This window comes from Zalophus californianus, chromosome 1 (assembly GCF_009762305.2).
Source record: "Zalophus californianus isolate mZalCal1 chromosome 1, mZalCal1.pri.v2, whole genome shotgun sequence".
In the NCBI taxonomy this organism is placed as follows: domain Eukaryota; kingdom Metazoa; phylum Chordata; class Mammalia; order Carnivora; family Otariidae; genus Zalophus; species Zalophus californianus.
This window is the reverse complement of record NC_045595.1, coordinates 32176276-32203177: the sequence shown is the minus strand read 5'-3', so window position 1 is coordinate 32203177 and position 26902 is coordinate 32176276. Positions and strand designations below refer to the sequence as shown.

General features: G+C 42.8%; 1 protein-coding gene across 9 annotated transcripts in view; it reads left to right on the top strand.

Moving 5' to 3' along the window:
• ADAMTS9 (ADAM metallopeptidase with thrombospondin type 1 motif 9) overlaps nt 1-26902 on the top strand; it is a 160762-nt gene that overhangs the window by 34770 nt on the left and 99090 nt on the right. For all 9 annotated transcript variants that reach the window (XM_027585859.2, XM_027585860.2, XM_027585862.2 and 6 more), the window contains 8 exons: nt 2906-3052; nt 4284-4425; nt 5411-5506; nt 11487-11632; nt 19690-19871; nt 19966-20102; nt 21756-21873; nt 22125-22220. In XM_027585859.2, the coding sequence (XP_027441660.1) occupies nt 2906-3052; nt 4284-4425; nt 5411-5506; nt 11487-11632; nt 19690-19871; nt 19966-20102; nt 21756-21873; nt 22125-22220 (1064 nt within the window). The remainder of the gene's footprint in view (nt 1-2905; nt 3053-4283; nt 4426-5410; nt 5507-11486; nt 11633-19689; nt 19872-19965; nt 20103-21755; nt 21874-22124; nt 22221-26902) is intronic.

The window sequence follows — 26902 nt, the reverse complement described above, 5'->3', positions numbered from 1 at the left end:
ATTTCAACAAGGCAACCATCCCTGCCTCAAGAGACCAGAATGAGGGAAGTTAGAGATAGGAATGATTCAAAGGGTGAGAGTTTGTGTGATTAATAGATTAACAATTACCCATAATCTATGGTTAAGAAAGGTATACTATAAAGAAATATAGTTAATTTCCTTTTAATTCCTTCCTCACAAGAGCTTATAAACTCCTTTTAGGACAACCAGTTTATAAAGTTGACATTTTAAGGAAAGTGAGAATTTTGATTAGCAAAACTGAGTATTTTCAGCCATAGAGGAGCCCCAGCTGTATGGTTCTATACAGTTAACAGACATCTCCCCCCACAAAAACCATGTCGTTTGCATTGGTCTAGAAGTTTTTATTTACATTAGTTCCCTTAAACTTCATAATCACCACATGATAGATATTGTTTCCCTGTCAAACGACCTTAGCAAATATTAAATTGCTCAAAGTCTAGTTGTTAATGTTGGGGTACCAGCTCTAACAAGGAAATCAGCTGGGAGCCAGATACTCAAGTTCTGGACTGAATTGTTCTAATTCTGCATTCTCTTTGACTTGAGAAAATTATCTGTTGTTTCCCTCACTATTAGATGGGGCTAATATATTATGCACCTCATCTCAAAGTATCAGGAAATTAAAAAAAATGAAATAATTGGTGAATGATGAGAGTTATTAGCTAAACAAAAAATGTATTTCTGGCCCCTTAGTGAATTCTTTTTGTTTTGATGCTTTGTCTCATATAGTTAGGTTTGCTTATATTTAACAGAAAATGAATATCCTTTTTTTTTTAATTTGCTACAGTACTTTGTAGCAGATTTTCTAATGAACTTTTTAAAGATTAAACATTAAGTTGTTAACAGTCATGAATCTCTGATAACATAAAACCCTGTTGGGGAGAAAAAAGCAATTGATCTTTTATTTGTTGAGTATCATTGGATGCTTCAAAAGCAGCTCCTACCTTCTCATACCTGCTTCTAGATGCACCAGATCTGAGTTAGGAGGAATTTGGGAAATAACTGACTCTGCTGGATACAGAAGTCCTTCCACAGTCTTCCTGACAAATCTTCCACAATTTGTCTAACAGGAGGGAATATGCTTTATATATATTCCAAAACACAGGGGTTTTAGAATCAGACTGGAGTGGTTTCCAATCTCAGCTCCCTCACCCCATCACCCATGTGACCTTAATCAAGTAAATCAATCTCTCTACAACTCATGTTCTCTCATCTATAAAATGTGGGTAGTAATAGCACTTTTCACATAAGGTAGTTAAATGAAATAAAGCATCTAACACAATTAACACATTGCCTGCTACGTTGTGAATGCAAAAAAAAAACTCTTGGTTATTATTTTTTAGTGAAGTGCTCAGTGAATAATATTATCTAGCCCCTGCTGTGAGCAAATGTGCCTGACATTTGAATGAAAAGAAGTTTTCTCTTGATGTGATGAAATAAACTTGATTTTATGTAGGCATGTTTGGGGTGATGAGTAAACACCAGCTCCTTCACACCACAGAAAAACAAACAACGAATGTTTGGGCGTGTTGCTTGTGTGGGGTTTCTTGGTGTAGGTATGACACTGACTTTGCAGCTGGGAACGGGAAATGGGAGCAGTGATTCTTTTAAGAAAATGGACTCTTAAGCATGAAGAACCACTATTCATTTTAACCTAGACTGATGAAGGTTTTCTATCTCGTAATTTCCATCTGGCAATTATTTCATCAGGCAATTACTGAGGAGCCCAAGTTGTATTAGAAGAAGAAGAAAACCAAACCCAAGAGAAATGAATGGAATGGACTTGACAGGCTTTTATCCCAGCTTTTAGATGCATGCAAAACAAGTCTACACACTCCTGTCTGGCTCACTGATTTCCCTATTGCAAGATGAACTAGTGGAGGGCATTCCTCCCCCCAAATGCAAAATTAGCCACATGCACCATTTTTGTGACTGGAGAGTCATCCAGAGAGGACAGCGCCTCTGAGTTCGTTACTGGAGCTGAGAATGGCATGTGGGTCATAGAATTGATGTTTCTAGATTGAGAAATGCTTCCTATCATTTTTCCCCCCATTTCCCTGGGCGAAGCCAAGAATGGCAAGTATGTGTTAATGCTGCTGCTGAGTTCCCTCCCAGGCCCGAGAGGACATTGGCAGTCCATCATAGCCTTTTCTCGGGACAGAACCTGGATTAGTTTAAGAATCCTTTTGTGCCCAACTTTTTAGGAAGCCAGTACCAATCAATTGGCATTGGCAGGAAGCATGAAACTATTTGCCCTGTCTGCGTTAAGCCAATTGAATTGGCATGCTTCTGGTTTCCATGCTTGCAGCTTTCCTTAATGGGTTTATTGTGCATGAACTTTGCATACCTTTATAATGATATACCTACACAGCTATATCATTTGTCAACCTGACCCAGAAGGAGGAGATGCCAAGACCCATAGTGAGCCTCTTATTAGAAAGCTTTTGGCTTGAAGGTTTGACACTTGACGGACTCTTTATATTCACAGTGTTATCATAACTTGCTAAATTCTTGACTCTATAAATTGGCCTTTAACAGCTTATTAGGAATTTCAACTACTGTATTCTAGCACCAACTACAGCACGCTCAGAGCATCTGCAATTCCAAAAAGGACACCTAACCCAGATAATGGGCCACTGTACATCTTTTTTTTTTTTTATACATTAAAGGCACTTTGTATTAAATTGGGTGAGAATTACGTTCTCTGCTCTAGTCCATCTTGAACCATCTAGGAAGTTTTCTCCTGCTCCCCAGGATGTGAGTTCCTATTCATAATGCAGAAAGCAGCTCACGTTTTTCTCTTAGATAGATGCCTTCTTGAAGCAACAGCAGTAGCCCGGTACTTTGGTATTTATTAATGTTCCTGTCTTTGTCTCGCTGGCCTTAGGTTTAACATGCCTCATGATGACAACAACAAGTGCAAGGAAGAAGGAGTCAAGAGTCCCCAGCATGTCATGGCTCCGACGTTGAACTTCTACACCAACCCCTGGATGTGGTCAAAATGTAGTCGAAAATATATCACTGAGTTTTTAGAGTAAGACTTAAACTTTCTTTGAGCCCGGGCTTCTAGTGTCTGGTCTCTGTGTAGTGAACTTATTGTGGGAAAGAAAATGTTGAGTCAAGCATTCCTCTGGAGTGTTATTTTTTTGTTGACATTCTTGGGAGGAGGTAAAAAAAATACTCTCTGACATCTGTGCAGTTCCTCTCCTGGCCAGAGTTTTGAAGATTACAGACTGAGCTCAAGAAAAGGCCGGGATCTTAAAGAGAATATGTAAATGTGGCTTTGTTCTTGGCAAAGCTCTGAAGTCTGTCCGGGTCTTGGGGGAGGGCCCATGAATGTGATTCCATGATGAGGGAAGGCCACAGATATTCATGTGGCTCTCACTTAGTAATTTGGGCTCCAGAAAGGGAGGGGTAGTGAGATGACCCCAAAGAGGGTTATGTGGGTGGATGGAAATCACACAGACCACCAGGTTGTTGAATTGAGAACATTCTTTCTCTGTCTCTCTCTTTCCCTCCCTCCCTCACTCTTTCTCTCTCCTTCTTTCTTTTGTTTTTCTTGTTTTGTTTTTTAAGCTTCCTGCCAGTCAGCTCAAAGATCCAATTACGTTATACCATATCCCTGTGTCACAGATTTATTGCTCTTCTCTCCCAGATGTACGAAAGGTTAAGTGATTGTCCAAGGTCACTGGGTGTATATTTCTCCAGCCACAGGGAAGAGGGGGCTTATTAATCAGAACTCACCAGGTGTGAATTTTCCAGAAGAGGTGTTTGCAGAAAAGTCAAAGAACTGGAGGGTTGCTGTTTTTCTTTTTAACCAGATGACCTGACGTGTTTCTTCTTATAGTTGTTGATTTACTCACTCTTCTACTCAGCAAACATTTACTAAAGATCTGTTGCTATGGTGTTCTTGAGCCCCGTGCTTGGATGAAAAGGACACTATCTTTGCCCCTAAGAAGCTTACAATCTATTGGAGATGAGGGTAAAAATACAGATAATTGCCCTGAAATGCAGCAAATGCTGTAAAAGCTGTGTATTTCCTACTGACTGTGTTGTATGGAGAGCCAGAGTTCCATAAACAAGTTCCAGAAATAGAGCTTCACCTTCTGGACGTTAGCCTGGGATGTAAAGAATAAAGCACATTCGATAAAGGAACTATCCTCTCTACCTTTAAAATGGCAGGATGGCCTTCACTTTCGTCTGGACCCTTTGACAGCCCCTTCTCATCACGGTTCTCACCATCTGTATTTTTCTGCTTTCCATAGCACTGGTTATGGCGAGTGCTTGCTGAATGAACCTGAATCCAGACCCTACCCTTTGCCTCCCCAACTGCCAGGCCTCCTCTACAACGTGAATAAACAATGTGAACTGATTTTTGGACCAGGTTCTCAGGTGTGCCCATATATGGTAAGTGTTTGGGGGCCACTTCTGCCTTCATCCATTGATTCTGGATGTTTTTAATTCACAGTTTTCCACAGGCTTCTCACTCTAACATAGACCACTGGTGGCAAAGTGGAGAGCAGTCCATTGACTATTGATGACAATACTAGTAGTGATGATGACGATCAACAGTGATAGTGCTCGCTGTCAGGTGGTGCTTCACCTGCACGTTCTCACTTCACTGTCGTGACAGCCCAAAAGGCAGATGTCGTTATCATTTGCATTTTACATGTGGGAAACGGGGGCTCAGAGAGGACAGGGTAACAGGGCTGGTAATGGCACAGCTCAGCCCTTTCCTCTCCTTGTCTCCTTTCATTCCCCACTGATTTGTCCAGGTGACCTTTATTATAGGGACTCTTCTAGATTCAGTAAAGGTCATTCGTGAAACAAACCTGTTTCCCTGTTTTAGCTTTTAGCTTGTCAGGGCTGTGCCCTATGACCATGTGAGGCTTGAAATCATTTCTGATGGTAGCTCAACTGGGGGGTGTGGGATATTTTAATGTGTGTGTTGTGGGCACTTGGACCAATGATACCCAGTGGTTATCAGGATGCAAATGGAAAAAAAAATGTGCTTCTCTGAGGTGCCCCCTTCTCTTCCTTTGGGTCTCTGGTTGGTTGGTTTGGTGGGAGAGACTTCGGAGATTGATAGCATGGTGAATTGGGAAGTACAGTGATTCTATGGAAATAATAAAAATGTTTGAGTGAAACCTTCCCGTGATTATATTCCTTTCTGCGTTACTCGTGATAGCAAACATGCCCCTTTTACACCACCTGAAGTCCTACCAGACATAGAAATGTGTCTCATGGGTTGCTCTCTGTAGCCCTTGGAATATTTTATCAATCGTCACACCAAGGGAAAAAAAGTCCCTTTCTAACCTATTGGCAATCCTTGCCTGGTTCCATATCATCTGATCACATTGTCACTGACTTGTTGTTTAACTGAATTGAACAGATGCAGTGTAGACGACTCTGGTGCAATAATGTGGATGGAGTATGCCGGACTCAGCACACGCCCTGGGCAGATGGGACCGAGTGTGAGCCTGGAAAGGCAAGTAGCACCCCAATCCGTTATTTTGTCTTGGGGCAGCAGAAATGGGCAAAATGTTAGCTGTCGGCTTAGTCACCATTGTTTAGAGTATATGCTGATGCAGTGTGTTTTAGCATGCATCAGACTTTTTGAGGGTGACAAGTTCAACTGTACTTTTGAAAATTGTGAAAACTTACATTATGGCATAATACTGATACAAGACACAGGGCTAACATTATTGCCTTAATTTGAAAACATCCTTTCTCTCATTTTATCATTCCTAAAATCCCGACATCCTTTTTAGTTTAATGCGGGACAGTGTTTCTTTTTCTTCTGTCTCTTTTGGAGGTGGCAGTGGAAGGCTGTTTTTAAGTTGATGGAGCATCTTAAAATCAAGGAAACAGAGGCATCTGGGTGGCTCAGTCAACTGAGCAACTGACTCTTGATTTCGGCTCAGGTCATGATCTCAGGGTTGTGGGATCGAGCCCTTGCATCCAGCTCCGCACACAGCACAGGGTCTGTTTGAGATTCTCTCCCTCTCCCTCTGTCCCTCCCCCAGCTCATGCTCACTCTCGCTCTCTCTCTCAAATAAAATAAATAGGATTTTAAAAATCAAGGAAACACAGAAATACAGTGAACTTCCTTTGTTCACTACTGGAATACCAGGCTTTTTCCAGCCTGTGTTGGTCCCTTTAAGGAGCTGTGATGTCACCTGGGATATATGCAAATGTAAGTCCTGAGTTGGTTATAATGGTTCCCACTATTTGTTAATAACCAAAAAAAAAAAAATCTGCTACTTATACAGCCCTGAAATAACAATGCCCCACACACCTAGAAGTGTGATTAGTACAAACTTCTGCACCTGGTATCCATCTAAAACGTAAAAAGTTAGTATAGTAGCGATATCATCATCATCATCATCATCATCATCATCATCATCATCACCCAAAAACATTGGCTACTGAAAGTTTTGGATCTTAACCTGATTTTTTTTTTTTTATCCCTATGGCAAATGGCATTCTTTCACTCATCAATGATGTAATCCCTGGGCTTTAGTCTGAGTCTCTTGTCATCCTTACATGTATTTTTCCTTTCTTCTCTCTCCTTCCCATTGTCCATTTTACTCACTTCTAATATTCTGTTCTTGTTTGCCTCCACTTTGGAGGAATGACTAGCACTCAGAATGTTTCCATGGAAGGGTCCTCAGAAGTGACAGACTTTAACTCTCACTTCCCCAATTTTATAGAGCGGGAACAGAAATAGAAGTGACTTGTCCAAGGTCACTCAGCTCATTAGGGCAGTGTCCCCATACCCCAGCCCCTCCCTACCCCATTTTCCTCCTTTGCTTTGTCTGAAGGGGCCACAGGTCTACTGTGGTGGTTGTACCTCAAACTCCCTGAGCTCCTCAGTCTCCAGTGGTCAAACAGGAGGACTAGTGGCTTCCTTACTCATCTGCCATGGTGGTTGTAAAGTTACATGAGCTGGAGGGTATGAATGTTATTTGAAAAATTTTAAAGTTTAGTACAAAAAATTAAAAATTACAATGAAGCTGATTTTATACTTGACTTACTTGGTGACTAAGTCAGCTCATGTTCTCACTTCTTGATGGCTGAGACCTCAGCAGTTGAGAATATAGCTTTCTCCAATAACAGCCCAACCAAAACTACATATGGACATGGGCACAACAGCTTTTGCACCTTTCATTAGCTTAAAGAGAAATAGATCTCCTTAGCCAGAGTAAATTTTTCACTTTTTGTGGGAGAGATTTAACTCAGCATGTTGATGGCCAGAAGATCATAGGTTTGAGTGGGATTATGGTTCTCAGGTTTCCATGGCAGCCATTAAGAATTCATTCATTCTTACAAAATGACGATGTGGCCTCAGAGTCCTGCTAAAGCACAGTGACCCAGACGGGTGCTAGCAGTTGCCGAAAGATGACAACAGACTATACCTAGTTGATGACTTGGTTAGTTGGCTTGAGTCAGAGCCAGCCCACTCTATTACTTAAATTGATTCTCTTTGATCTCAGAAAAATCACTGGTCTTGTGTTATGGTTCTTAGCCAGTCTGAGACACCCACCTACTATGTCTATTTCTGATATATGTTATTGCTGGAAAAACCATAACAAAGAATTTTCAGGAATAGGATGAAGTGAATTATGTTTCGTGAAATTGCGGTGAACAGGCTACCAAGCTCACAATAGCGGTGTGGTATCCCAGTCAACCCTGCGACACGAAAGAATTCGGGAGGATGTCTGTTGTATCTTTTTCTAATCTTCTGCTTTTGTAGCAGAAGCAAGAAGATAAGGGATTGCAGGGTAATCTTATACCTGAGGGATGGGGAAATTTGGGAGGTCTTTCAGAAGTCGTTTTCCATGTACACTTGTGTTTAGCAAGAGCAAGAGACTTCAAGGCATTCCAAAGGGTAGGCTCAGAACACTCTCTGAGAAGCAACTGTGTGGAGAACATGATAGGTACCCTGGTAGTTCTGTTTTGGAAAAGGGGTCAAGTATAGCAGCTTTTATTAAAGATGTGGGCATATGTGTGTTTATTTCCCTGAAGAGCATTTATGCTTGTTGCAAATGCCAAAGATGGCGGATTGTTGGCATAGAAATGCTTTGTGTTTTTTTTTTCATTTTGTTTTGTTTTCTTGGAATTGGCAGTAAAGTCCTATGCCTTTTCTCCAGCCGATTCTGACTCCCTTTGAGGTGGGGTTAATTTTTGTGTTTCTTTCTCTTCATTTGGCCCTGCTCCCTCAGTAGTGATCTGTCTTGGGCTGCTGACACAATGTTATTTTGATGAATGACTCTAATTCTCTTTATTTTCTCCATTCTCTTGTTAAGCCCATTAACATTTCATGTTAACCCCATTCGTGAGTCGATGTTTGAAACTCTTGTTTTAAGCCTCCTTGGGACAAAATTAACCTCCGGGTTCCTCTTCCAACCTCCTAAAAGAGATGAGTTTAGGAAAATACCATTTAAATTGTTCTGGACACTTTTAGAAAAGGTTGGCTCTTATTTTGGCTTGGACTCCACCAGCTACTTAGTGCTTTGTTATGATGTAGTGGCTATTCCAGTATGTTAAGAATTGTTTGTTGAATTTGCCTGGTAAAATAGACAATCTTGGGAAATAGCTCCCAAACAGCCCTGATTTCCAGCCTCTGTCACTTCAGGCACTTTTCCTCTTATTCTAAGGTTCTTCTTCTCCTCCTCTTTCTACCCATCAGTGGTCATATCAGTAAGGAATATTTGATTTGCTGACCAGTTTTTAATTAGAAGTATAGGAATTTCTCATTACTTTGTAGAACTTATAAAATGTGTTTCTAGCAGCAAGATTTGAGGGCTGAATCTGAGGGTCATCTTCTATGACCCCAACTGAATATTAACTAGGAGTTTTGTTTAGGTCAGACCCAATTATAGTAATGTAAGCAAATTGGCTCTTTTCTGACACATAAAGAAACTAGTCCAAAACTAGGCAGGTTATGGACTGTTGTGGCAGCTCCACAAATCTCAGAGACCCAGGTTCCTAATCTCTTCCTGTACAACTATCATGTGCAAATGGACTTCATCCTCAAGGTCACAGAGTGGCTGCAGCAACTCCAGCCATTAAGTGGGAGTTCCAGGTAGAATGAAGCCAAGGGGCAGGTGATGAAGGGGCAAAAAGACCTTCCCGGGAATATCACCCAATGAAATCTGCTGACATCTCTTTGACCACTCTTATCTGTACAAGAATATGGGGAAATATAGATTCTGTTTCCAAGGATAAAAGAGAGAATGGATATTGGGTGAACAACTTGGGAGTCTCAGCCTCACCTAACCATGTCATTCATCTTGCTTTTATTTTAATTTTTTCTTTGTTTACATGCCAAAATCATTGTCCCCATTTCCTCGCAATTGAGAGGCCACACATGTCACAGTGAAGAGTGTACTCTCGAATCAGATTGTCTATGTTTCGGTCTTGACTCTGCCCCTTACTGATGTTTGGCATCAACTTGTCTGTGCCTCCATTTTCTTTTCTGTAGAAATGGGGGTAATAAGAGTACCTATTTCATAGTGTGCTAGGAAGACTAAGTTCATATATATATCTATGCTTAGAACAATGCCTGACCAATCCTTAGAGCTGTGTAAATATTTGCCATTATCCTACTGACTTTATTTAAGTCAGGTCCCCTATGGGTTTGGCTGTGTACTAGGTGCTTCAGATACATTGTGTCTTGTGTTCTACTCAAGACAACTTTGGCAGGTTGATCTCCATTTTTCAGCTGTGGGAACAGAGTCAGGGACTCACCTAGGGTTACAGAGTTAGTCTGTGGAAGAGCCATGGCTCCCCACCAGATCATTGTCCTGCCAAGCTTTGTCCTTCTAAGGCCTTGGCTGTCCAGTATGGCAGCCAATAGCCACAGGTGTCTAGTGAGCACTTCAAATGTCAGTCTGAACCGAGATGTGCTTAAATGAAAATACACACCAGGTGTTGAAGACCTAGTATGAGAAAAAGAATCTTAAAAAACCCATAATTTTATCTTGATTCTGTACAGAAATAATAATGTTCAGATATTCTGAGCTAAATAAAAGGTATTAAAATTAATTTCCATTTTCTTTTTACTTTTATGTGACTTTACTTAATGTGGCTTCTAAACATTTAAAAGAAATTTTAAATATGTGGCCTATGGCACGTTCTCATTGGATGGTGGTGCTGTAGACTAAGCTACCTTTCTCATTTATTTTTATGTGCCTATATTCCAATAAATGTTCACAACCCCTGTAAAGACAAATGTAAGAGGATGTCAGAGAATAACGTCATCACCTCTCCCTCTGCCCACATTTCTTGGGCATGGCGTTGCCCAGGATCTTTGAATACAGAACCTTTTTAAGCCTCAGCCACACAGCCCAGGGAAAGGGATACAGATACTCCAGGAGAATCATTGCAAGAGAGAGGGCGCTGCAAAATAGAAAAAGCGTAATTGCGCTCTCTGATCCTTCACCGAGCCTTCTGTGTGGCTGCCCCTTGAGTTGGGGACCTTCCCCTGCATCTTATGTGCTGCCCACTTTCCCAGCACACTCCCCCCTCCACCCCCGGCTGCTGTGGGCCTCTGCCTCTGCCTGTGCCCTCCCTGCAGATAAATCACGGCCGGCGGCCACCGTCAGCTCCACTTGAGAGATCTGAGCGAGCCGCGGGGCATCACCCTCCTGCGGTCACTGCCTCCACTCTGCCTTTGTCCGCTGCTCAGTGACCTCGGCTTTGTGTCAGGGCCTCACACCCCAACAATGGCAGAGGGTTGAAATGGGCTTCTCGAATCCCTTGTCCTGCTGAGGAGTTTTATTCTGTTTTGTTTTGTCTTAAGCATCATGGCCTTCTTCCTGCTGTAGGCAGGAGAATCTGAAACCATTAGTAACAAAAAAGCCATAAAGTTTAGGGCTCTCTGTAATATGTCCATTTTGCTCTCATCTCATCCTGTGTGCTTTGGCGGAGTGAGTTTATAGGAATCATGTAACTTACTTTTTTTTTTTTTTCTCTCCCACCTAATTAAAATTGGCTTTTCAAATCCACGGGGAGCATTAAAACATATTTTACCAGGCTCACAATGTCTCTGAGCCTTCTTAATGGAGATTCGCTCTACAAATCCAGGAATTCAGGAATTCGTGTTGGCCCCGTCTACAACCAGTCTGCCCACTTCCTCTCCTCATTTTTCCAAGTAGACTAATTGAGCACTTCGAAGCCGGCCACTGGAGTTAGCCTGACAGCCTGGAGCCAACCACTCATTGGCTGGTTTTATTCAAGCAAGTGGTAAATGAAGACAGGACCTAAAATCTATAAGTACAAGATTAAAATCCCTACTGTTTCCATTATTCATATAGATGATGAAATGGCAGCATTTCAAACCAGCGTATGGTGGGGTTGGGGGGAGGTGGGACATGAAGTATGGTATATACTCAAAAGGACAGCGGGTCCTACGATGTCTCCAGTACCGAGCTCTCCCTCACTGTTCCCCTTATTAAATACAGCACTGCAAGTTTGGATTTTGTGTCCCCAAAGAAATGGAGGCCCCCGTGACTGATGGATCCTGGGGAAGTTGGAGTCACTTTGGAACCTGCTCAAGAACGTGTGGAGGGGGCATCAAAACTGCTGTTCGCGAGTGTAACAGACCGGAGTAAGTCCTAGAACTTCTTGCTGTCATTATTGGGAGAGCACGAGTGGCACATTCCGGAAGGGAATGATTTAGCTGGAGGCAGATGGAGAGCTCTTTCCCAGTTCGAGAGGGAGTGGATTTCTAGGGTTGCTTAGACCGATAATATCCCATCTGTTTCTTCCCAGGCCCCGTCTCCTGTAGTCTATTTCCTCCCATGGTCCTTTATTAAAAGTTCTGTCTACCTTCGGGCGCCCGGGTAGCTCAGTCTGTTAAGTGTCTGCCTACGGCTCGGGTCATGATCCCAGGGTCCTGGGATCGAATCCCACATCAGGCTCCCTGCTCGGCGGGGAGCCTGCTTCCCCCTCTGCCTCTGCCTGTCTCTCCCCCTGCTTGTGCTCTCTCTCTCTCTCTCTCTGACAAATAAATAAAATCTTAAAAAAAAAAGAAGTCCCATCTTCCAAACAATAGATGCTGTTGTATCGTTTGGTCTGTTTAATAATTTGATATTCAGGCATATCTCACTGCCTGCTGAGCTTGGTATAGTAGGCTAACAAAGTAAACAGATGGATTTTCTTGAGGAAATTAAGAAATTGGACATTTCTATCCAGATTGTAGGTGTCTTGTTGCCTTTCCAGGTAGCTACTAAAATGCCAAAAAGGGCACAGAGACCGCCCCCCCCCAGGGCAGCATTAGCAGAGCCTAAGTGACTAGGAGCCCCAAGTCAGGAATTAGTTTTGGAATCAAGCTAGATGTTTTACAGGTGAGACACCTAAAGTCCATCCCACGACCAGACAGTGTGCAGATTGGGAGCGTCCTGCTTTTCGGGATAATTCTCATTATATGACTATGGCTGTCTTTACTAGCATAGCCTTAGTACATGTTCAAATGAAGTTGATGGGGTTTTTTCCTAGCATCTATCACAGTAGACATGTGTGTTTATAAGGAGATTTAAGAAATCATAATTTTGCCATAAGGAATGACATCAAATTTTGTAAAGATCTAAGGTGTAGCAAATCTAAAGGGACAGAAGATAATACGTGATATTATTGCCACTGAATGTATATAGGCTGGAGAACCAAGAAGTCTTCATAGAATAGGGATAGATTTTAGATGTAGAAACCAATAACCATATTTAAGACCTAGTTGTTTTGGGATTATGTAAAGTGATTTCATGCACACTACTCATTTATGTTTCACAACCTACATTAGGGGTAGCAGACTGAATTGTAGACCGAAACAAGAGGGTAAAACAGGGAAGTGGGTTGGTACAGTATAATAAGGTTGTCTTGCAGGGTAGTGGAGACTAAGTGCAAGGTGCTACTCAGACCTAGCTGGTTGTTCACAGGTAGGAAAAGGGCCTAGTGTTGACAGAGCTTCCCGTTTTTTTATAAGAAAAAATATGAATCGTGTTAACCAAAAAAGAGCATAGTTTTAGGCCACTGTTGTAGGCCCCGGCCTAATAAATACTCGTTAGTACAAATCACAGATGATGATCTATTTATTTTCATTTATTTTTGCTCACAGTCCAACATTTATCTCACATCCACAGGATATTAGCCTCTACAAAGATAATTAAAGAGCTATAAGACATAGACTCTAGTCTGTAACTATGGGTATAAACACAAAACATTAGATTATTAATAGAGTATTAATAAAGTATTTTGTGGTAGTTGTTTAGATAATAGTATAAACATAGTACATGCCTTCAAAAAATCCAGACACAAAACTATATGATATAAAAAACTTAGGTCATCGTTGTTCCTACCTCCCACCTACTCCCCACGAGGAAATAACCACGGAAAAATGATTTGATATGTATCACTTTGGGCTTTTAAAAAAGATTTGTCATGCAATATGTAGTATATGAAATAAGTATTCTGTAATGTAAAATAAGGATCATATTACATATACTGTTCTACAACTTGTTTTTTAAAGTCCATTATAAATCCTAGCTGTTTGTATTGTTGAAGCTTTAAAATAAAGCATTTTAAGCTAATAGCAAATATGACACACTTTTTAAAAATTAAAAACTATTTGGTGGCTACCATGAGCCAAATTATTATTATTACAGTGAGCTGTTATTGTCATAAGGATATGGATATTGCCAACAAGTGGACATTTTTGAAATTGTGACCCAAGAATACTTCATTCAAAAGAAGTGTTTGGTCTTTTTTTTTTTTTTTTTTTAAGTCTTAGAGCAGTTCTAGAGGTAATGTGGAAAGTGGAGAGAGATAAATCACTCCATAATTGGAATGAGCCAGACAAAGAAAATCACCCAGTGTAAAGATCTCAGCAGGAAAGTATCTTGAGCTTCAAAGTAAAGCAAAGATCCTCACATTCAGAAGTTAGGAACTGATCATTAAAGACTTCAATTAGAGGTCCTGGTCCGTGCTGTTTGCTATGGGAGGTTTTAAAAGAATACAATCCACCTAGTTGAGTGTCAGCACCGACATCATTTCATTAAAGCTCTTCCAAGTTATTTGCTCTTTGGGATGTCCCTGTGAATTGAGGAAGGAGTCTGCCTCAGAAAACTTTAAGTTTACAATGGCAATGGTGGGGAAGTCAGTTTGGCAAGAGAAAGGAACACAGGAAAGGGAAAATCAGATCCAAATCTCAGTTTAAAAGCCTGCGCAGAGAAATTCACGGAGCAGATGGTTCATTATGCAGAACACAGAAGGGATTGCTTCTGATTCTCAAGGAATTTGAGGGGAGTGGTGGCCCCGTCACTGGCAACCTGCCTTTTCCCAGTTTGAGGAGCCCTTTGAATATAATGTAGAGCCCCATTTTTAGTATCCAAGGTATGTCTCTATTAAGAACGCTGGATTGTTTTTATTTTTTTTTCACAGTATTCATGCAATTCAAGGATGTATTTAGCATCCAGATACTTTATGCAGCATTTTTAGTTTTGTTTTTTTTTCCCCCGAAAGCATTAAAGCTACAAAAGAGAAGTAGCCTTGCCATACACATGGGACTATGGTGTCCTTGTGAGCAAACTGTAGAAACCAGATGCTTTCTAATTTTGGTCAAATGGTTTTTGATCTCAACCAGTATGTAATGCTACTGATTTGCCATCATGAGAATGGGGCATCATTGTTTTGTCTTTAAATGTTTTATTTGTTTTTGAATCCCATTTATGACCCATGCCCTGTAGATGAGGTGAGCATATGTTCTGATCTGTAAAGACAGTCCGAGTTCACATCTGTTGTCAGGAGAAGTTATTAATAGCTACCCTTTACTTTCTCTAAGTGTCCTGGGTTGGACAATTAATTACATGATCACCCAATCTGTAAGAAACATGTAATACAGTAAAATCTAAAGTCAGAACCACCAAAAACATAACTCAGAGTACCAAAACAAGGCCAGCATTGGAACTAGAAGATGCATTATCAGGCCCTTGGGCCCTATCCTTGTTATTTTGTGCTCTACATTGACTCTGAGCTTCTTGGTGGCTAGAACAAAAGTTTATAGAATTTTTACAGGTCCATCAAAAATAAAAAACCATGCCAGTTCTTTGGGAAAGACAAAGCTTTCCCTCCTCTAGTGCTTCTATTTTACTTTTAAATTAGGAGGTATTTAAAAACTAATAAACTCATAGATTTGAGAAAAAGATCGTGAAGTAGATATTTTCCCACTCAGGCTTTCACCCTAGTAACTGCTTATGAAATCTGACCAACAAGGTAATAGACGTGTGTCTGTTTCATCATTTGGCTATAAAGAATTGCAAGAAAGTTTTCTTTTTGAGGCGCTGAGTTGGATAAGCTCATTTCAAAATTCAAAAATTGGTTGCTTTGGGAGAGCCATTAACTAATGAATGAATAAAGCTATCCAGGCCTATAGACCACTCCATTTGGAAGGGTCATTAATGATCACAAGGACAGCTCTCTGGCTTATCCCATCTAATCCTTGAAGAGCTTTTCAGCATCCTCGGCAGTTGGCCATCAGACCCTTTCTCAAAACCCTCCACGCACGGGAAACACACTACCTTCTGGGGCTGCCTGTCCTATCATTAGAAATTCCTTCCTTGCGCTAACCCTAATCTGCCTGCTCCAATTCATTTTAAGTACAGACAGAAGTTGAGATTTCTGTTCAAACCCATTTGCAGACCAAAGTTTAGCTTTCCTTGAGGGTGGAATACACCTGTGACGATCTTTGCAAAACTGCCTCTGTAACTTTGGCCATGTAGTATCATGAGTTGTCTTTGTGTAATGTGAATAGGCATGGTTGTGTAATGTGAATAGGCATGGTTGTGTAATGTGAATAGGCATGGTTGTGTAATGTGAATAGGCATGGTTGTGTAATGTGAATAGGCATGGTTGTGTAATGTGTAATGTGTAATGTAAAGACTTGAAAGAAAGATTCAGCTTGGCTGTGCTGAATATAGTTACTTTCATTGTAATTAATCTGGCAGTTTCTGTAAGTCCTTTCCATCCCTACTTGACATGAAGTTTTTTTAAAGGATCTTAATAGTTGGAAAATATGATTAATATTTTAAAGCTGTATTTCCTATAATTTTTATTATTTGTCTACATGGAAAAAAATACTCCTACCCAGCTAAATTATTAAACTATAACACGAATTTTTTCCATGCTGAAAGGTAAGTTCATTTGACTATAGCCTTCCTCGTTACCCGGTCCTTACAAATCAGGGAGAGATGCTTTGGGATAAAAGAAAAGCCATATATTTTGAAAGGGCAGATTTGTGTTTATTAATAAAGTATAATCTGTTTTACATAAAAAGCAAGTAAAGTCACAGGAGGAGTCTTGATACGGAAAGAAGCCTATCTCAAGAAAGGCAGCACAGGAAAGACACCAGATCTTAAGCTTTGGGTCAGGGAGACCTACGCTGGTCTGCCAGCCAGCAGTTCTCACTTAATGAGCATGTCACCTGGTCAGGTCACTCAACATTTCTGAACCCCATTAACAAACATTCAGAAACAAGGCTGCCACTACCTACCTCACAGCATGGCTGGGCACAGTCATACAAAGTGGCATGGGGCCTTGTACACAGGAGTGGCTCAGGGGTGGACACACCTTTACTGTAAAGGAATATTTTTCCATAAAATACTCAGTAAATATTTTAGACTTGCGGATCATAGGATCTCTGACCCAACTATTCAACCTTGCCGATATAGTGGGAGACGTACGCGGGCAACATGGAATGAGGGGGTGTGGCTATATGCCAATTAAACCTTATTTATGGACACTGAAATTTGAATTTCATCTAATTCTTAGGTGTCTCAAAATGTGTGTTTTATTTTTTCTTAATTTTTTAAAATGCAAAAACCATTGTTACCTCCCAGCCGTGTAAGAACAGGCAGGAGGCAGGGTTTGGTCCACAGGCTGCAGTTGGCAGGCCCTTGTAATAGCTACACATTTACTGTGTGTCAGGCCTTATTCCGGTGCTTTGAATGGATTAACCCAGCTGACCCTCACTCATCCCGATGAAGTAGATCTTAGCATTGTCTCCCTTTTACAGATGGGGAAACTGAGTCTTAGATTCAGCTACTTGCCTAAGATTGCACCATTATTAAGAGGCAGGCCTGGGATTCAAACCCTCCGTTTCCAGAGTCCCTATCGATGACCCTCCACAATATTGTCTCTCACGTGGAGTGTTTTCTGTGTGTCGTTTATTAAAAATGCCATTTATGAAAGGAAAAAGGAAGTCACTAAATGCTATTTGCCACTTGATAGTGGGCAAAAGCAAGCCAAGGTGGAAATCGTTGCCATCCAAAGGGAAGCTGCCTCTGAGTATTTATGATTCGCAGCCCAAGGAACTGCTGCATTTGGGCAATTTCAGGAGTGAGTTAAGACTTCTTGTATAAGAGAGCCAAAAGGGAAAAATCAACTGTTGAGAATTTAATTTCAAAAAGAAAGAAAAATGAGTTACTTTCAGGCAATAAATAAGTGATTGATCCTCCATCGTGAGTTGGGCCCTTTAGAAAGAGTCCACAAAGATCATTTCAATCTGAGGAAAAATTGAAGGAGGTCTTCCTTGTAGCACATTTAAGGCAAGTTTCACTTGAACAGGTATATGGGCCTGATCTATTATTCACATGTAATCTGTGATATTTTATGCATGAGACTAGGGTGTCTTGGTACTTAGAGAAGAACTTAGAACCCAGGACACCAAGGCTCTATCTCTAAATGGCACCAAAAAAGAAAAAACAAAAAAACAAAAAACTCTGGACCATCGTTCCTGGATAATGTAGCAAGAGAGCACAGGGAAAGAAAGAACCTGGGAAACTTGGAATCCTAGTCCTATCTCTGCTCATTTATTAGCTCTGTGGACCATGACAAAGTACTTGACTTCTCTGAACCTCCTGTCCCTTGGTATAAAAGTACCACATCTGCCTTACCCTTGGACAAAATATGAGTGTGGTTTAGCAAGTCGAGTGCACAATGCAGCTATAAAACACATGGGCTTAGTTGTGTTTCATAAAGAAACAATCAGACAGATAGTGGGAGGTTACGTGTCATTTTGTATCCCTAGATACAGTTTTCTTCGTGATAACAGTATTTATCAGACCGCTTACTAAGCTTCTCAGATCCATAATGAGCTTTTCAGGTGCACAGTACCATGTCTGTCTCCAGTGTGCAGGATGGAGCTCAGAGAGACCAGGTGGCAGACACAGAGGTGTCCAGTGTGTAGCTACAAGGCCCATGTTCTTGCCTTTGTCTACACATCTTTGATCTAGGGAGCACATTGCAACAGTATCACGACCAGTGCCCTGTCCTGAGTCGTGGGCACTCTGCAGAAGTATTGAGACCTGCCCCATATCTTAGCGCAAATTCGGTACTCAAAACAAACTGTTCAATTGGATCAGATTAGATTGGGACATATTGCTGACATATTAACATAGTAGCTAACATTTTCAGCATCTACTGTGTGTGCTCATTTTAGAAAAGGGGCAACTGATGTTCAGGGAGGCTGAGAACTTCATCTAAGGCCACACAAGGAGGATAGAGTTGAGACTGGAACCCAGCTCCAGCTCCAGAGCCTTCTCTATTCTGCTGGACTGGCTCTTGTTCTGTACTTTATGGACATGGATATATGTTCCATTCCCCCAAGTCCTGGTTTCACAAAACGAAACAAAACAAAAAAGACCACTTTGCATGGTCCCAGTGACTCTGAAAGATTCATTTTAAAGAAGAAAAGTGGAAAACTTTCTTTCAGAGATGTCCTAGGGTAACTGTGAAACCCAAGCTGCTCCAGCCCTGGGTGGGTGAGCCCAACTTCCTCTGATTCTGTGATCTTCCCGTTTCCATGATGAATTTGGCAAGCTGTGGACTGCTAGGAGAGGTGTCATATAATTGACTCGCTGGGTCCCATCTGGAAAATACATGTACATTTGAATTTCCTCTAATTGCATGCTGAGATGGAATTTGCACTGTGAGGCTGGGCAAGCTTACTATGTCCTCTCCTCACACAAAAGTTAATGAAACCAGTATGCTCCTCATGCTTCTCCTATTAGGTTAGTCAAAATATGGGAATGTTCCTTTTACTCCATCTCATTTGTAAAACAAAACAAAGAAAAACAATGGTTGTGAGGGGGGAGAGAGAGAGAGAGAGAGAGAGAGAGAGAGAGAGAGGGAGGGAGAAATTGAAGGGCAGTAGAATAGCACAAGTGTGAGGCCGGTCCCAAGTGAGAATATCATGTTACAAAAAGTAGACGGGGAGCATTCCGACTACTCCTCCGTACCTTTTACCTTCCATGTTTTGAAAACCAGAGGACTGAATTTTCGGGAGAAAGAGGACAGATCCATGCCTGATAGATCCCAGGTTTTGTATTTCAAACTCTAACATTCCATCCTCAAGACAGCCTTACTCGGTGGCACCTTCCCATTTTTACAAACAGAGATGTGAAGCCTTGTGGAGGTGAAGTGACTTGCCCAAAGTCATATACTTAATGGTGTGAAGTCAGAATGCAAATGCAGATTGCAGAGCCTTTGTGCTGTCCTCTGTCGTCAGCCACTTCAGACTCGCTTACCCTAGAAGACAGGAAGCCACAGAGGAGAGAGTGATGTAGGGAGAAATGCCTTGTTAGACAGTGTGTGTGTTCTTCCCCTTTCTTTCCTCAGGCCGAGAAATGGTGGGAAGTACTGTGTAGGGCGTAGAATGAAGTTCAAATCCTGCAACACAGAGCCGTGTCTCAAGCAGAAGCGAGATTTCCGAGACGAACAGTGTGCTCACTTTGACGGCAAACATTTCAACATCAATGGTCTGCTTCCCAATGTGCGCTGGGTCCCCAAGTACAGTGGCAGTAAGTGCATCCAGGGAGGCGTCCGAGGATGGTGGGCAGGCTGGCGCGGGGTGCGGGCCCAAAAGTCACACTGCGGCGTGTTTTTCCTCTCTAGTTCTGATGAAGGACCGTTGCAAGTTGTTCTGCAGGGTGGCCGGTAACACGGCCTACTATCAACTGCGAGACAGGGTAGTCGATGGGACTCCGTGCGGCCAGGACACCAGCGATATCTGTGTCCAAGGCCTCTGCCGGGTAAGTCCCCGGTGCGTTTCCTTCACTGTGTGGTCCTGCTGCCACGCTGTGGTTTGTGGCTTCCTTGCTAGAACCAGCGGCAGCTAAAGTCTGTGCACTGTCTCCTGGGAAGTGGTTTTCAAAGTGTGTTTCCCAGCAATGGCATCACCTGATGCTGATGCCCAAATTTGAGAACCAGTGTCCTGCATTTTTCTGACATTCTCAAGCTCTGTGAGGGTCTGCACAAAACCTCCCTGTGAAAATTTATTATAATAATTCGTGCATACACACCCTCCTTTACTGTAACGTTGGTGCTTAAGGTTAAACCCAAATACTTCCATACAGCAAGTTTTTTAGATTCAGTAGTTCTGCTCTGGGAAGATGTCTAGAGGCATCAGACTCTAGTCGGGCCTCCGTCAGATTTCTCATTCTGATCTCAAGCATGAAAGCTTCTACCCGAGACATAGCTGTTAATCCCTCTCAGAAGGGAAATCGAGAAACTTCTGGCTGATAGTAAAGTATCTGTGCAGTGATTTCTAAGAGGGCTTGATACCATTTCCCTGCTCTCACCTATCAGAAAACATTCTTAATGTCGCCCATCTTTGAGTTAATTTATTTGATCCCTGCATGTGGTCCAGGAAAATGGGAATCCTAGTCAGTAGGATTTGATGGAAGGGGCTCCTGAGAGCTTCACCCACTTTCCGACACATGACTACAGCGCACATTTCCTTGTCAGTCCATTCGTAGCAGAACATTGAGCTTCTCTTCAAAGGCTAGTTCATACAAATGAGCAGCGTGGACAAGAATGTGAACTCTGTCCTGGTGTTCTGGTCATTGCTCCGTGTCCTTCGCAGACCTCCGTCAACACTGCTGCATTGCGTTAAGATGTGGAGAAATTCCAGAGGCCACTTGGAGCCTCAGGCTTTACACTGGCAGCCTGGAGGCATGCTTTGTCCTCCATTCATAGCCAGTATTTAAACATAGGGGATTTCACATAAAATCCAATTTTCCAGTTTCTCTTGAAAGATTGAGAAATGTCAACATGGGGCTCCTATTTCTGCATGGCGACGGGAGCCTAGAGTGGACAGAGGTTGCTCCCTTCAGATGGGATGTCAGCTCTTTAACTGGATACAGCGCCCCCCCACCACCACTCCTCTATTTTTTTTTCATTCCTGAGCAGTTCTTCTCATTTGTCCCACTTATTTGTAGACTTAGATGTCGCAAGCTTGATTTTTTTTTTTAAGATTTTATTTTCAAGTCATCGCCACACCCAACATGGGACTCAAACTTACGGCCCCGAGATCAAGAGTCATACGCTCTACCAACTGAGCCAGCCAAGGTGCCCCCATACTTCTCAAACTTTAATCTGTAGATGAAGAGATAAGGATCTTGCTAATACGCCAGAGACACACCCAGTGGATCTGCGTGGAGCCCGAGATTATGCGTTCCTGACAGCATCAGAGATGCTTATGGCTGCCCATCTAAGGACCACATTTTCTGTACCAGGGCTACAGATAATTTGAGTTCTCAACCCTTGCAACTTTAAAGAGACTTACTTGTCATGTTTGAATGCATAATTCAAAGAAACATGCTAATTGCCATGTCAGATTTTTTTATAATTTTTGTGATTTTATAATACTTACCATTTATTTCAAATGTTTCTTTTTTTAAAAGCAAGCTGGATGTGATCACATTTTAAATTCCAAAGCCCGGAGAGATAAATGTGGAGTTTGTGGTGGCGATAATTCTTCGTGCAAAACAGTGGCAGGAACATTTAATACAGTACATTATGGTAAGAGTCTGTTCCTAAAGAACCATGAGAGGGAAAATGGTCAAAGTTTAAAAGTTGTTAACCACAGGTAATAGGTCAAAGTATTCGTGTCAAGCATAAAATCAATCTTGTTAAGGTACATGATGCATCTGGCTAGGAGACACTTAGTAGCCAGAATTGGATTATATTCCTTTGTTGCCCACCTTTTAGTCCATATTCAGAGAAACTGAACTCCGTTGTAGAATACTGAACTGTGGCTAAATTCTTTGCAGGTTACAATACTGTGGTCCGAATCCCAGCAGGTGCTACCAATATCGACGTGAGGCAGCACAGTTTCTCAGGGAAATCAGAGGATGATAACTACTTGGGTAAGACAGAACGTCCCCTGCCAGTGGTGGGAACTCTACTTCTCTGGAGCTCTTAGCAGATGTTCTTTCCTTCCCCCTTGTGCACACGGAGACGGCACGTCCCCTGCCAGTGGTGGGAACTCTACTTCTCTGGAGCTCTTAGCAGATGTGCCTTCCTTGCCCCTTGTGCACACGGAGACGGCACGTCCCCTGCCAGTGGTGGGAACTCTACTTCCCTGGAGCTCTTAGCAGATGTTCCTTCCTTCCCCATTGTGTACACGGAGACGGCACGTCCCCTGCCAGTGGTGGGAACTCTACTTCTCTGGAGCTCTTAGCAGATGTGCCTTCCTTCCCCATTGTGCACATGGAGACGACACGTCCCCTGCCAGTGGTGGGAACTCTACTTCTCTGGAGCTCTTAGCAGATGTGCCTTCCTTCCCCCTTGTGCACACGGAGACGGCACGTCCCCTGCCAGTGGTGGGAACTCTACTTCTCTGGAGCTCTTAGCAGATGTTCTTTCCTTCCCCCTTGTGCACACGGAGACGGCACGTCCCCTGCCAGTGGTGGGAACTCTACTTCTCTGGAGCTCTTAGCAGATGTGCCTTCCTTGCCCCTTGTGCACACGGAGACGGCACGTCCCCTGCCAGTGGTGGGAACTCTACTTCCCTGGAGCTCTTAGCAGATGTTCCTTCCTTCCCCATTGTGTACACGGAGACGGCACGTCCCCTGCCAGTGGTGGGAACTCTACTTCTCTGGAGCTCTTAGCAGATGTGCCTTCCTTCCCCATTGTGCACATGGAGACGACACGTCCCCTGCCAGTGGTGGGAACTCTACTTCTCTGGAGCTCTTAGCAGATGTGCCTTCCTTCCCCCTTGTGCACACGGAGACGGCACGTCCCCTGCCAGTGGTGGGAACTCTACTTCTCTGGAGCTCTTAGCAGATGTGCCTTCCTTCCCCCTTGTGCACATGGAGACGGCACGTCCCCTGCCAGTGGTGGGAACTCTACTTCTCTGGAGCTCTTAGCAGATGTTCCTTCCTTCCCCCTTGTGCACACAGAGACGGCAGGTCCCCTGCCAGTGGTGGGAACTCTACTTCTCTGGAGCTCTTAGCAGATGTGCCTTCCTTCCCCCTTGTGCACACGGAGACAGCACATCCCCTACCAGTGGTGGGAACTCTACTTCTCTGGAGCTCTTAGCAGATGTGCCTTCCTTCCCCCTTGTGCACATGGAGACGGCACGTCCCCTGCCAGTGGTGGGAACTTTACTTCTCTGGAGCTCTTAGCAGATGTGCCTTCCTTGCCCCTTGTGCACACGGAGACGGCACGTCCCCTGCCAGTGGTGGGAACTCTACTTCTCTGGAGCTCTTAGCAGATGTTCTTTCCTTCCCCCTTGTGCACACGGAGACGGCACGTCCCCTACCATTGGTGGGAACTCTACTTCTCTGGAGCTCTTAGCAGATATGCCTTCCTTCCCCCTTGTGCACACAGAGACGGCAGGTCCCCTGCCAGTGGTGGGAACTCTACTTCTCTGGAGCTCTTAGCAGATGTTCTTTCCTTCCCCCTTGTGCACACGGAGACAGCACGTCCCCTACCATTGGTGGGAACTCTACTTCTCTGGAGCTCTTAGCAGATATGCCTTCCTTCCCCCTTGTGCACATGGAGACGGCAGGTCCCCTGCCAGTGGTGGGAACTCTACTTCTCTGGAGCTCTTAGCAGATGTTCCTTCCTTCCCCCTTGTGCACACGGAGAGCTCTTGGATGCCCTGTACTTCCATACAAGTAGTTGATCCTGAAATTCATTCTTTTATTTCTCCCTCATGTGTGTAACCTCAGAGTATTGTTGGAAGAGTCATGTAGTTACCCTAGTCAGTAGCAGGGGTTTATTCTGGATCCTAATAAATAGGAAGGCCCTACATCAAATTTTGAAAGCACTTACCATGTAAGTTCTGCCTAAAAATCATTGATCTCTTTGAGTCTTCAAAAACAAAAACAACAACAACAACAATCTGTCCTGTGGGTAACTGGCTAGTAAATGGTTTATTAAAGATATTACTTGCCCTAATTTCTGTGGAGCCAGCCCTAACCAGTAACAGACCCCTGGTGGCCTCATTCAACCTTTCATCATGCCTGGTTACTCCAAAAAGTTCTAGAGTGGCAAATTTTTCTCAGGTCATGACTAGAATGGCCCACCTTGTTACTTTATGGATTCTTCATCCTTGTCCCATGTCCAGGCACATGATTAATGCCTATCTATGCCTTCTGTTTAAACCACAACACACTGTCAACCCTGTGTTCATTTCAACAGTTGGCTCAGCCCGGCCCCACGTCAACTTCTCCTTCTGTAAACTGCTGTGATTATGAAATTTCCCAACCATTTTTAATTAAAAGAAGGACAAAGGGAGTGGGGTCACGACTGAAGGGATTCAGCTGGTCACCTTGCACAACCAGACTCCTCCTAGCCCTGGAGAGCAGCACGGCTTGCCCTCTAATGTAGAAGAAATCACAGCAGTCTGACTGGGCAGTAGCTTTTTAAAAGAAATGAGTATACTTGTCCTCTTACAATGTCCAGGCAAGAACTCTATTTATGTATCTGAAGCCAGCCTCTGTAGAGGCTATCTGCACATATTTAGACATAATGAACTAGTCAGTGAATATTCATGAATCAGATTAGAATCAGAATCTGTTTTTTGGAATGTCTACATGAAATCCTTGATAGCTAGACAATGATCCTTTAGCCAAGGATGCTGATCAAGTGTAATATATGTACATGACTTCATTATAGCATTTTCTGCAGTATGTCATTATTCACTCATTCACTTCTTTAATATGGGCCAGGCACTCTTCTAGGTACAATGAGCAAAACAAAAATAAATAAGTAAGTTAAAAATCACTGTCTTCTTGGAACTTACTTTTTGGTGCTAATAGAGAGACAGTAAGCAATAGCTGAATAGATCAGCCAACTGTATACTGTAAGAGGATGGTAAGTGCTATCAGAAAACAGAACATCATAAGGGAAATTGGGATACTGAGGGTGAGTTGGGAACAGTGGAGGTGGAGTGTTGGAATTGTAGCAAGAGAAAACAGGTTGATTGGGGGAAGAGCATTCCAGGCAGAGGGAACGGCCAGTGCAAAATCCTCGAAGTAGGAGCATGTCTAGATTATTCCAGCGACAGGGGAATAGGCCCATGTGGCTGCAGCTGCATCAGCACAGAGGAGAGTTCTAGAGGAGGCTGATAATCTGTTAGGAGTAGATCATATAGGGCCATATAAGCATTGAAAAGAATTGCTTGTACTCTGGGAGACAGGGCGAGCAACTGAAGATTTTGAGCCGAGGAATGACAGGATATAATCACATTTGTATTTTCAAAGGAGCACTTTGGCTGTTAGGTGGACGAAGGGCACAGAGTCGATGCAGGAGGACTGGTTAGAAATTATTGCAGTAAGCCAAGGGAGAGATGCTGGTGGCTTGACCCCAAGTAGGAGACAGTGCAGGTGACAGTACATGGTCAAAATATGGATATTTTTTGAAGGTGGAATCATCATGATTTTTGATAGATTGAAATAGTATGTGAGAGAAAAAAAGAAGTCAGGGGTGACTCCAAGATTTCTACCTGAGCAGCTGAGAAGACGGAGCTGCCATGACCTGAGATGAGACAATTTGTTCCTTATTTATCCATATGGCCGCTAGTGTCTTTTTTTTTAAGATTTTATTTATTTGAGAGAGAGAGAGAGAGACAACATGAGGGGAGGGGAGGGACAGAGGGTGAAGGAGAAGCAGACTCCTCACTGAGCAGGGAGCCCGATGCAGGGCTCATTCCCAGGACTCAGAGATCATGACCTGAGCTGAAGGCAGACACTTAACCGACTGAGCCACCCAGGTGCCCCATTGTCTTAAGGTCAGAGGCTGTGTCTTTATATCATCAGCTCTTGATATAAAGCCTACACATACATGTGCTAAGTAAATAATTGCTCAGCTGTTGAACAGCCACTGCTCATGTCCTCTTTACTGAGGATTTACTGTGTGCTTAGTGGGGGATGGGATTACCATGGAAATAAACAAAATCGTCCTTTCTTTGAAAGACCCACAGAGTCTTACTTAGAATCATTTACTCAGTGGCTGGATCAGCTTTTCCCTACCCTCTGTATTCCAAATGGGTGGTGACTTTATAAAAGAATTAACAGAGTTCTTGAAGGCCCTTTGCAAAATTATTTTTTGGGAATCCCACATTTCGCACTCCACCACTGAGAAAAATAGGTCAGGCATTTTTCTGCGTGCCCTGGGTTATAAATTTGAACATGTGGCTGTCACTATGGTCTTACTACTTCCTAATTAAATCCAGCAGCATTGCATGCAACCTCCTTTATTAATTAATTTCCTGAAAGCTGAAATCCATGCTGACCGGCTTCTTTCTTCTCCTTGAAAGGGAGAAGGATTCTCCTCTCTTCTGCTCCTTCTTGGAAAAATCTCTTTCCAAGTAGGGGCCTCAGTTCAGTTCAACTCCCTCAACCAGGCCAGGCACCTGAATTGGGCAGGGCCTCCTGATAACCTTTTATTCCTCACGGGAGGTTTCTTAATCTCCTTGGAAAGAATGAAAGCAAAATTAAAGAAGATTTGTCATCTGGGAGAGGCAGTCTGGGGTAGTCACGGCCCTTTAGTGGACTGTTATGGTAAAGTCACCTGTTGGCAAAAGAACAGCTCTCTGGAA